The sequence below is a fragment of the Geotrypetes seraphini genome, chromosome 5 (genome assembly GCF_902459505.1).
Source record: "Geotrypetes seraphini chromosome 5, aGeoSer1.1, whole genome shotgun sequence".
Taxonomy (NCBI): Eukaryota; Metazoa; Chordata; class Amphibia; order Gymnophiona; family Dermophiidae; genus Geotrypetes; species Geotrypetes seraphini.
Window position 1 is genome coordinate 264543651 of NC_047088.1, and position 12602 is coordinate 264556252.

At 42.1% G+C, this 12602-nt stretch overlaps 1 protein-coding gene across 3 annotated transcripts in view; it reads right to left on the reverse strand.

The window, feature by feature from the left end:
• Window positions 1-12602, reverse strand: part of CFAP65 (cilia and flagella associated protein 65) — a 351728-nt gene that overhangs the window by 67816 nt on the left and 271310 nt on the right. For all 3 annotated transcript variants that reach the window (XM_033945108.1, XM_033945107.1, XM_033945109.1), the window contains 2 exons: window positions 8420-8530; window positions 181-372 (listed from right to left, as the gene is read on the reverse strand). In XM_033945108.1, the coding sequence (XP_033800999.1) occupies window positions 181-372; window positions 8420-8530 (303 nt within the window). The remainder of the gene's footprint in view (window positions 1-180; window positions 373-8419; window positions 8531-12602) is intronic.

Sequence of the window (12602 nt, forward strand, 5' to 3'; positions counted from 1 at the left end):
TCTATTAAAATATTGTACAACGTTAGTCACTTTGTCAATCCATTACTCATGGACTTGCCCAACTGTGAACAGGCAGCTAAATGATCAGTAAACTGGTAGTTCAGAGACTCATTTGCATCAGCTGCTGAACTAAGGTTTCTAACACTAGTCCTTCTATGAGCGAATGTTGCAGTCCCTTACAGAGTAAGTCTTGGCCTCCAGTGGGGCGAATATCCATTCTACGTGAGCACTAGTGCCTGGCAGGATCAGCCCTCGTGGGTTTAAGCACTGAAAAACAGAATGTTGGAAGTTCTGCTCCTGGATGTCCCTCAGTGGATTTAGCTGAACTTCATACACGACACTCACTGCTCCTCCATTGTACAGCTCATAGATCTGCAGCAAAAGCAGAGTTCACTGTTACTTACACTGTATGGATGCAATAGTTAGCATGAAAAGCAAGTGTTCTCTGCAGATACGAGCATAGGAAGTCCTCACAATTGGGTGATGTCATCGGACACAGGCCCCACACAGTAGCTGAAGAGTTTTAGAGTTGACAACACACAGAGCAACCTCTCTTCCCTTTGTAGCTTAACACATCTCCAAAAGGAAGTGAGTAGGTAATGTGAGGACACCTAGTACAGATAAGTAACTCCGTTTTCTCCTACAATAAGCAAGATAGTAAGTGCTCATTCAGAAACAGGATTCCCTAGGTACAACAAAAGATTAGTTTCTTATCTTTGCTAATATTCTTTCTTGTAAATCCACACTTTATTCTGGGACCAGTGCGTTATTTCCGTCTACCTGTCAGAAGCCTCAAATTTCAGAGACTTAAACCCCTCCCCCTCATCACTGTCACTGGTTCAGTAAACATCAGTCAGTAGCAAAGCAGCCAGGAACATCTGTAGAGGATAATAACAAGAGGGGAACGAGGACACTCACCGACAAGTAAGTGTATTCTGCTCACAATTAGAAATGCAACAACTAAATATAATTGAATCAGGATATCAAACATTAGTAACCTAAACAATAATAACAGTGCTATAAGTAGAAACAGCATGCACTGACAGAAGGGGGCGCCCTAACTAGGGACCCCCCAAAACTGAGTGCTAAACCCAAACAGATGGCACTCTATAAAGGCAGGTCAGAAAATAGAAATCCAGCTTATCAGTACTTGAAAGGCAAACAATCGTTGAATCAGGAAAATACAGGGTGGGTTCCCGGAATAAAGTGTAGATTTACAAGAAAGAAGTTTAGCAAAGGTAAGAACCTAATCTTTTGTTCTTATATTCCACTTTATTCCAGAACCAGTGGTACATAACAGAGCAGTCCCAGAGAATCAGGATGGGACTGATAAGCCCACTGCCAAAACAGATGCATCAAAAGCAGCAACCTGCCTGGTTGCCAAATTGATCCTGTAAAACTTGGTGAACGTATGCAAAGAAAACACTTCTGGTACAATGAGCTCACACCGTGAGGAGGGGGTTTCATTCTGGATGCTACATAAGCCATGGAAACGGCCCTATGGATCAACTTGGAAATGGTGGCCTTAGAATCAGGCCTACCTTTGCAGGCAGGATTCGCTAAAACAGACAGATGATCAGAGAGGAGGAACTCAGTGGTGACTTCCAGATACCACAACACCCAGTCCTGCTCCCTCGAACCAGAGGAAGCAAAAACAGGAAGGCAGACTTCCCAATTCATGTGAAAAGGGGAAACTGCTTTCGGAAGAAAGAAAGGAACAGTGTGCAGCATTACACCGGAATCCGCAATACGCATAAAGGAATCCTGGCAGGAGAAAGCCTGAAGCTCTGAAAAGCCAAGGGGTAATAGCCACCAGGAAGACAGCCTTGATCGTAATTTCTATTAACGAACACCTGCTCCCAAAGGCTTATACAGCGGATGAGCCAAAGAGCGAAGAACCAGAGTAAGATTCAAAGTGGGACAGGGTAGGTGTAATGGAGGCCTAAGTCACTGAGCGCCCTGCAGGAAACAAGCCACATCCAGATGAGCTGTCAATGAGCCCCGCAAAGAGGGAGGGCCCATACCCAAAAGACATGCAATCTGTACCCGGAGCGAAGCTACTGCTAGGCCCTTCATTAGACCATTCTGCAGAAACTCCAGGACATGTGGAATCAATGAAACAGACAGGTCCACCTGACTTAGGGTGCACCAGGCAAGGCAACAACTCCAAACCTTCGCATAGGCTGCCCCTGTGGACTTCCATGTGCTGTGAAGCAACGTGTCAACCACTGAAGAATAGCCCTGGCCAGTCAAGGCTGCGCGCTCAAGAGCCATGCCATTAGACCAAAGTGCTGCGGATCCTGCATCACAATCGGACTCTGTGTGAGAAGGTGAGAATAAGGTAGCTGGGGCTCCCGATCCTGCTAGAGCTGAACCAAGTCAGCATACCATGGTCACCTTGGCCAATCGTGTGCAACCAGAATCACTGGACCCTCATGGGAAGACATAGAGGAGACCTTCCCATGGCCAGGGCTGAACCAGAGCATCCAGAGGCCTTTGCTGCCGGCCTCTTGATGACAAGTGAAAAATTGATTGGCTTTCTTGTTGGTCGCAGTCGCCATTAGGTCGAACGTGAGGCACCCGCACTGATCTACTATGCAATCGAACGCTCTTTGAGACAGTGCCCACTCTCCAGGTCCAGCATTGGATGACTGAGAAAATCTGCTTGAAAGTTGTCTATTCCTGTCATGTGCGCCCCTGACAGTGCCACAAGGTGTCTCTCCACCCACCAGAAGAGAATCTGAGCCTCCACGCTCAGAGAGGGACTCCTCATGCCTCTCTGCCGATTGACATAAACGACTGCTGTGGCATTGTCCTAGAAGACATGGATGGCTCAATGATGGAGACAATCCTTGAAGTGGATAACAGCCAGCTGAACACCCAAAGCTCCAGGCGATTGAGTGACCCTGAGCGACCACTTGCGCTCTGAGGGCACCCACTGATCCTGAACAGGGACGGTCATACACATTGCTCCCCAGGCTTTGAGACTCGTATTCGCAGACAAAAACACCCAATCCAAGATCTGGAGAGGAAGGACCCTGGAAAGCAAGAGGGATCGCAACCACCATGCAAGACTGTTCTGTGCCACAGTCATCTAGGGCAGGGATGTCCTGCTGGTGATTTCAGCGTGAAAACAGATTATCCTGCAGCAGACACAGAGGGGCTCTGGCCCAAGGGACCACATCAATCATTGACATTATGATCCCTAGAATCTGGAGGTACTGCCATGCCATTGGGATCGGAGTGGCCAGAAGGTCTCTGACAAGCTGTCGGAGCTTCTCCTGAACGCACACAGGCAGGAATAGTTTGTTCTGTCCTGTGTGAAATCGAATTCCCAGGTATTCCAAATCCTGTGTCGGCTCGAGATGACTCTTCCTGAAGTTGATCATCCAGCCCAAGTGCTGCAGCAACTTTACCACCTTTTGAACAGCCTGACACAAGTGAAAAATCCAACAAAACTGCAGTAATATGTCGGACAACAAACAAAGGAAAGAACTGCAGGAATGGTGTACAAGATGCCAAGTTTTTAATAAGCAAACACAGATATGAATAAAAAACAGTTTGTATCCAAATTATGTTCCAAGAAAGTTGATGGATTGAGACCCAACATGATCTGTGTTTTGAAGAAACACTCCTTTCTCAGGGGTTCTAAAGAAGTATAAAATCACATACTGGGGTACCATATGGATAACAACTGGATAAAAAGGCGATTTCATCAACGACTGAACAAACTGGGTAAGCTCCTACACTGTGCAGGAACTGTGTTGGGTCCTGATCCATGAACAGCCTGACACCCCAAGGACAGCGAGGGAGCTCTGATCAGCCAGTCGTCCAGTTACGGATGAACCAGGGTGTGAAGATGGACCGCCATCACCACCATAACTTTGGTGAAAGTCCTGGGTGCTGTAGCCAATCCAAAGGGCATCGCTGCAAACTAGAAATGTTGCCCCCAAGATGTGGAACCATAGATACTTCTGGTGGTCTGGGAAAATGGAAATGTGGAGCTACACCTCCATCAGATCCAGGGAGGCTAAAAAAACTCCCCCACCACCACAGATACTATCACTGAATGCACCATCTCTATGTGGAAGCGAGGCACTTTCAGTGCCACAATGACCGCCTTGATGTCCAGAATTGGTGTCCAATTGTCAGATCCTTCCTTTGGAATGATGAAGTAGATCAAGTATCTCCCACAGCCTGAGTCTCACTCTGTTACGAGTTCTATGCCCGCAGGTGAATGCAGAAAATACTCAGTCAGAGGTCATAAAAACTCCATGTTGTAGCCATCCCTGAGAACCTCCAGGACCCAGCAGTCGGACGTAATGGCCTGCCATTTCACCAAAAAGGTTGACAACCGTCCCCTGATGAGTGGGGCAGGAGACACCAGCCTGATGTTAGAACTGTTTTCTTTTGCAGAAGCCACCGGACAACTCCCCATGGATGACTGATGTCGAGACCTGCTGAAGCGTGCTCGGCAGATGAAGAGGACCATTGTCCAATGGAAGAAATATAGAAACATGATGGCAAATAAAGGCCAAATGGCCCATCTAATCTGCCCCTCCGCAGTAACCATTATCTCTTTCTCTCTCTGAGAAATCCCTTGTGTCTATCCCAGGCCCTTTTGAATTCAGACACAGTCTGTCTCCACCACCTCTTCTGGGAGAGTATTCCATGCATCTACCACCTTCTCTGTAAAAAAGTATTTCCTTAGATTACTCTGGAGCCTATCACCTCTTAACTTCATCCTATGCCCTCATTACAGAGTTTCCTTTCAAATAAAAGAGACTTAACTTATGTGCATTTACATCACGTAGGTATTTAAACTTCTCTCATATTTCCCCTCTCCTGCCTTTCCTCCAAAATATACAGCTTGAGATCTTTAAGTCTGTCACCATACGTCTTATGATGAAAACTACATACCATTTTAGAAGCCTTCCTATGGACAGACTCCATCCTTTTTATATCTTTTTTGAAGGTGTGACCTCCAGAATTGTATACATTATTCTAAATGAGATCTCACCAAAGTCTTATACAGGTGTATCAATATCTCCTTTTTCCTACTGGCCATACCTCTCCCCATGCAACCTAGCATCCTTCTAGCTTTCGCTGTCACCTTTTCAACCTGTTTGGCTACCTTAAGATCATCACATACAATTATACCCAAGTCCCACTCTTCTGTCGTGCACTTAAGTTCTTCACCCCCTAAACTGTACCATTCCCTCGAGATTTTGCAGCCCAAATGCATGACCTTGCATTTCTTAGCTTTAAATTTTAGCTGCCAAATTTCAGACCATTCTTCAAGCTTTGCCAGTATGGACGAGAGCGCCTGAAGGGACAAAAATTAGGATGCCCCAAACCCCTGGAAGGGCGGGATCTATTCACAGGCCCGACTTGGGCCTACAATCCTGCACACTGGCCATTAGGTCATCCAGACCCTGACTGAACAGCAGCTGTCCCTTAAAGCGCAACTGACTCACGGTCGCTTTAGAAAAAGAATCGCCAGACCATTGCCGGATCCAGAGCATCCTGTGAGTCGAAACAGAATAGGTAGAAAACTTAGCAAAGACTTTCAAAATGTCATACAAGGCATCAGTCATATAATCCACTCCCAAGATTATAAAATCCAAGTTATGAAGCACCACAGTGTCAGGATCATTGCGTAAGTTGGAATGGCATGCCCAAGTCACAAAGAAGAAGCCTACACCACCTGAACAGTAGCGGCCGCCAAATCCAATAGACGTTTAAGGACAAAATTCACACTGGGGAGAGAAATGTGTTTGGTGACCTGCGCCACCCAGGAATGCACCTTCAGGAAAGCAAAGCGCTTGTTAAAGCCAGGGAATAAAGCTGCTCCACAGCATGAGTACAGTGCAAGGGACTCTCAGGAGTCTCTTCAATGTCTGTATGAATCCAAGTGAGGTCAGGATGATCAGGCAGAAAAGACAAGCTCCTATAGCCTGGCTTGTAGAAGAAAGACTGATGTTTACAGAACCAGCAACAGTAATAAGGTATGAGTGGGAGGGGTTTAAGTCTGAAATTTGAGGCTTCCTACAAAGTCCTGGCAGGTAGATGGAAATAACCCATTGGTCCTGAAATAAAGTGGGATTTAATGTAAAAAGTAGAAACACAGGGAAAACAGATTATCAACAGGTAGACAACAAATATGTTTTTTCTTAGCAACAGACTTTCTCAGTGTGCATTTTTTTGTTAATGAAGAAAATAGGCCTTAGAGGAGCTGAAGCTGGATTCTAAACCTCAAAGAGATTAACCACAGGGCAGACTGACCAAACCCACTGTCCAGGATCTTAGCTAGCTATGTGCAGCCAGTGTGGCCATAAAGGCCAACAAGGGATGCTGGAGTGTCAAATTGTGCCCCATCCATTGGCTTCCCTTGCTGGCACAATGCAATTCGGTTATGTTGTATCCATAATAAGCTCCCCCCAGCTCAACTTGTCTTTCTCTGCTAGATTTATGGTCTTGAGAGTCATTCTCTGAAAGTCAACTCAATTTGCATCATCTGGACAAGAATAATCTCTGAAAGGCATCAGCTCCCTAGGCCTATATGTTCACATTGGCCCTGATATTCAGCAGGCAGCGATAAGCATTTTGTTCGCCACTGATGGAGTTATTTTTGAGCCGCCTAACTTGATATTCAGCACTTAAGCAGTGTATAAAAATAGGACAAATTCTTCCTTTCCCAGAAGGTTGCCCAGTTCCTAACAAATCTAAATTTCTGCTCCCTGCACCATCATCTCAAGCACACATTGAGACTTCAGAGCTCTGCCTGCCTCTTAGGTCCTGCGTGTGGAACTGGGAGCATTTCTGAAAATGCTATTCTGGAGGATCTGGATTTCAGCTTTCTACTCAAGAGCCTAAATTTGTCTTCCAGAACCTCCCTCCCACATTTTCCTGTCATTGGTACCCACGTGTACCAAGAGAGCTAACTCCTCCCCAGCATTATCTAAAATCCTATCTAAGTGACGCATGAGGTCTGCCACCTTCACACCAAGCAGGCAAGTGACCAGGCGATCCTCACACCCACTAGCCACCCAGCTATCTACATGCCTAATGATCAAATCACAAACTACAATAGCTGTCCTAACCCTTCCCTCCTGGGCAAAATTCCCTAGAGACACATCCTCGGTGCGAGAGGATATTGCATCCCCTAGTGGGCAGGTCTTAGCTACAGGATTATTTCCTACTTTACCAGGGTAATGCTCTCCCAGGAGACCTCTCTCCTCCAAGGCAGCACAGGGGCTACCAGACTGGAGGTGGGACTTCTCTACAACATCCCTGTAGGTCTCCTCTATGTACTTTTCTGTCTCCCTGAGCTCCTCCAAGTCTGCCATTCTAGCCTCAAGGGAATGTACTCGTTCTCTGAGAGCTAGGAGCTCTTTGCAGCGAGCATACATATATAACTTCTTGCCAACTGGGAGAAAATTATACATGTGACATACAGACTAGGTGAGGTGGAACTCCAAAATTACTTTTGATAGGAATTTGAGATGAGTACGTAGGACCACTCTGTCATGGTAGAGGGTGGATATGAAACTAGTGCTTAAAGTTCACTGATGCACTGAGCTAAAGTGATGCAAATCAGGAACAATACTTTCCATGTGAGATATCTGAGGGATGAAGATGCCAATGGTTCACATGGTGGCTTCATGAGAGTGGAAAGTCCAACAATGAGGTCTCAAGAAACTGGAGGGTCTTTGTGTGCATCAATTCCTTTATAAATTTGGAAACCATTGGGTGTGTTGGCAGAGGTTTATCATGAAGAGAAATGTGAAAGGCACTGATAGCCCTGAGGTGCACTCTTACTGAAATAGTCTTTAGGACCTGAGTCTGAGAGACGTAAAAGGTAGCCCAATATTGATGACAGGGGACAAGTATCTGGAAGTAAAGTGTGCTGATTACACCACAAGGTGAAGCAAGTCCACTTAAAGTGATAGCAGCGTTTTGTGGATGGTTTCCTGGCAGCATCTATGATAGCTGATACCGGAACGGAGAGATGGGTATCATTTATTCACTACCAGGTACCAGGCTGCGGTGGATTTGGGTAAATCTGCAGAGGGGTGGGCTCCCTGGACTACTTGTATTTTAGCAAATTGTGTTAGCTGAAAATTTGATCAATTCACTTTTTGCTCCTTATACAGTTCTTTAATGAATGAATTGAACAACACTGATCATAATACAGAATTCTTCTTTGTAATATCATTTCATTTTTAACTAGTTAATATTAGAAATCCTAAAAAATGTATTCTTTAACACTGAGTAGTGGTAGTAGCACAAGCCCCAGAATCCCAACCAGGGTTAGGAATCACTATCAGGCTAGAGGTCATTTTTTTCTTCAAAATCAGGCTGTATTTGCCAGTAACTTGTCACTAGTTGCAATCACTCATAACTCAGGATGACTTACCTGTTTAGGTGGACTGTTACAGCCAATAATCACAGGTGTGAACTGATGCTTGTTGGAGGTGAAATGAATATAGTGGCGATCTTTTGCCACTGTTCCTCCAATGAAATTCAACTGTGGGAAATGAGGCAAAAAATCATTCAAGCATGAAGAGAGGCAAGCAGGAAGCAGAGAAGAGAGACAGAGTAAGAATGAGGAGACAAGAGAAGAACTGAATGATAGACTTTATAATAGGTTTCTAAGACTTTCCCTGAGGTTTCTTAGAACTAAATAGTAGAACGTTATAATGTCTCCATCTGCTGGCAGGAGAGTATAAATGTATGCATCCAGACTGGTTTGAAAGTTTAAAAAGGAGGCTAATATGTTATTAAGAAAAGCAAGCAGCAATTTTTCCTTATAAATTAGCACCCAAGTACAAACCCTGTATTACAATAGTCTAGTTTTGACAGGACAGTACATTGAAGCGCTGATCTCAAATCTTCAGTTGAATCATAGACTTCAAATTTATTCAACAAACATTATTTTAAAAAGGAGGATTTAAAAGTGGTTTAAAACTCAACTGTGCATCAATAACCATATCCAGACTTTGAGCTTGATTTGCTATCTTTATTTCCTGGTCTTGTATTTTAATCTGAGCAGGCACATCAGGTAAAGGGGTATCACATATTAGCAACATTTCTGTTTTTCCAATAACAATTACTCATTTATTTTGCATTAGCCATACCATGATGTTATTAATAAAGGGGCTCATTTTCAAAGTATCTTAGGTTTCTATAGTACTTTGTGTGACTCGTGCTTTGAAAATGAATCCCAGAGTGACACAGACATTCATATGCTTCTCCAAATGAACAATCATATGCAAAGAAAAACTGAATGTCGTTCACATAGATTCTGTAATTTTAAATGTCAATTGTTATACTTAATGTATTATATGAGAGTTAATCAAGTGTGTATTTTTAAGTTCATATGAGTTTATCTGCTACACTTGTTGTAACATGCAAAAATGAATAAAGAATTTAAAATAAATAAAAATGTCAACAAAGGAGGTACCAGATAGATGTTAAACCAAACTGCAGACAAGAATGATCCTTGAGGTACCCCAATGTGCATTTCTTGTGTCCTCCCTACAAAAATGATCCAAAACAGTCTGGAAATCCCATATGACTACAATTGGTTCAACAAAATAATAGGATCAATAGTATCAAAGGCTGGAGAAATGTCCAAGATCACAAAATAATAATTTTGGTAGTAATCAATACCTATAGCAAGACCTCAATATTATGTCCATTTCAAAAAGCATATTGGAAAGGGTCTTATACATCAGCCCTTTCCCCCATAAATCACATAATTGAAACAGCTCACTTACTTTTTCAATTATTTTTATTTCGCAATAGTAGGTAATGCTGATACTGTAGTATCTAGTGCAGTGATGGCTAACCTTTTTGAGCCCGAGTGCCCAAACTGCCGCACAAAACCAAAGAATTTCCTCAAAGTGCCAGCACGTCAATTAAACCTTAATAACAAGATTTTAGTATCTAAAAACTCTTTATAAAGTTGCCTGAACTATGTAACATCATTTTTAAAGGTTGGAATCTTTGTATTGTCAGAGAATCAATTTGATTCACAATCCTTTGGTTTTCATTTCAATTTATTGGCAATTTATAATGTTTTAATGATTTCATTCAATTTAATGAATTTAGGAAGAATTTGATTCAGTTACACAATATATTTTAAATGTATTATTCACATAACATGTCAAATGTATCCTGAGTAAAAAAAAAGATAAACTTCTTAAAACTGTTAACTGTGTCAAGACTCGGTGTGCATTCCCAAAGAGTCTATACATGTTTTTTTTTGTAAAATTTACAATCAAATTAGAAAATAGTTAAATCATTACATTCTAATAATATGATGTAAAGAAAACAAAAGAGCTTTCAATTAAACCAACCGTTTTTATTGGAAATTCCAGATTGGAATACAACAGGGCCATGTAAAGTCCCTTTTTTAAATAACATCTTTAAATAATATTTAAATAACTTAGAAAGTGTCTTAACTGCAAACTGAAAACACTGCTTCATGTAAACATATGCATTGGGCATGCTCTGAAAAAAATTAATGTGATTTTTGTTGTTGCATGCATGCTGATAACTTGTCAATCCTTGGCTCATAGTGCGTTAATTTCAGAGCAACACATGCAGCACTCATGTCATCTGTTAATCTGTTTCTAGCATCAGATTTTATATGATTCAAAGCCGAAAACAGCTGCTCACAAGCATAGGATGAACCAAACAAAGTAAGAAGAGCAATCCCAAGTGCTTTCATGGACTTAAAATTGTCTGGCAGAGAATTCCACGCTTTTAGGATTTCATTTTCAGAACTGCTAGCAGTGATTTCATTTGTCACCTTTTCACACTCAATACGTTCAAGAGCCGCACGCAGGTCATTGAATTTACTTTTCCAGATAGAGCTTTCTTGAAATTCCAGTAGCTCCATTTCCAAATTTTGAATATCCAACCACTGTAAGCAGGAAAGATCAAGATCTTCAAATGTGGACTTTTCTGGGGAAGTTATAAATGAAAGGGTTGTCTCCATCTTACGGAACTGAGAAAATCTTTTACTAAAATTATCCTTTGCTTCAGCTACAATGGTGGAATATGCTTTGTGGATTTCCTGGTGTTTTTTATGACTATCCACAAATGTTGTAGAATTATCCAAATGTATTTTTAGGTTGGGAAAATATTTTAGCTGTCCACTCTCAAGGTCTTTTTCAAAAACATGCAATTTTCTCTCAAAAGCTTTGATGTCACTAAACATGCTTTCTGCTGTTTTTCCCATGCCTTGTAATTTTTTGTTTAGTACATTAAAGTGGTTAGTAAAATCTGTAAAGAACATGAGGTTGGTAAGCCAGGCCATGTTGGTGAGTTGAGGATAGTCTTCCCACTCTTCGTTCATAAATAGCCTAACTTTTTCCAAGCAGGCCACAAATCTCTCTAACACTTGTCCTCTGCTCAGCCACCGGACATTATTGTATATCAGTAAAGTGTTATATTGTGCCTGAACCTCATCAAGAAGGGCTTGAAATTGTCGAAAATTAAGAGCACGTGCCATGATGAAGTTCACCATTTTTGTTACATCTTTGAGGACATCGTCAAGTTTTTTGCTGCTTTCTTTGGCTCAGAGAGCCTCTTGATGTATTATGCAGTGAAATTGAATCAGTGGATGTTTTGCTTCCTTAGCAAAGAAATGAATGAATCCTGATGTTGTCCCCACCATGCTAGGTGCTCCATCGCTAGTAACTGAAACCACTTTTTCTGGACTTATGTCTAGTGATGAAAAAGCCTCCATCACAGCATTGTGGATATCTATCCCTTGTGTTCTTCCAGGCAAAGACAGCAGTTTTACCAGCTCTTCTCTCATGATATCACCAGTAGCATAACGCAAAATGAGCGCTAGTCTTGCATGGTTAGTAATATCTGTACTTTCATCCAAGCACATGGAGTAGAAGGGTGCTTTTTGTAAGTCGCAAGTAAGCTGTTGACTAACATCAGCAGCCATTCGCAGAACCCTATCTTTTGCAGTATTTCTGCTTAGCGGCATCTCAGAGATGCGCTGCACAATTTTATCCTTGTTTTGGAAATCATGGAAGAGTGAATTACTCCCAGCCAAAATTGCCTTTTTGATAAAATCTCCATCCGAGAGGGGCTTACCATGTTTTGCCATGCACAGTGAAATTTGAAAGCTGGCAACTGTAAGATGATTAGTTTTTGAAAGATAGTTGCTAAAACTAAGAGACTGGGAGTTATATTTCTTTAATTTTCCTACAAGGAACTCTTTTCTTTGAGCTAAACCAAGTTCAGCAACATTGTTATGGTTGGTCTCAAAGTGACGTTTGACACTTGATGTGCGAGACACAACACTTTCATTACACATAATACACAATGCTTTCCCACTGCGTTCAATCACTCCATATGTTTCTGTCTAGGCCTCTTGGAATGGTCTTCCACTATCTGTTTTTGCTTTTTTTGCTGTACTCATTTTCTTTGTTCAAGACTTCAAGTCTACAAAAAGATAAAATTTGTATAATAAAAAAAATCTAATGAAGTGCTGTATACAAATCCGTCCCTATAAAAAAAATATGTGATTGGGGAATTTTACTAATTGTAGACATCCGTTTTGGTCAAAAAAT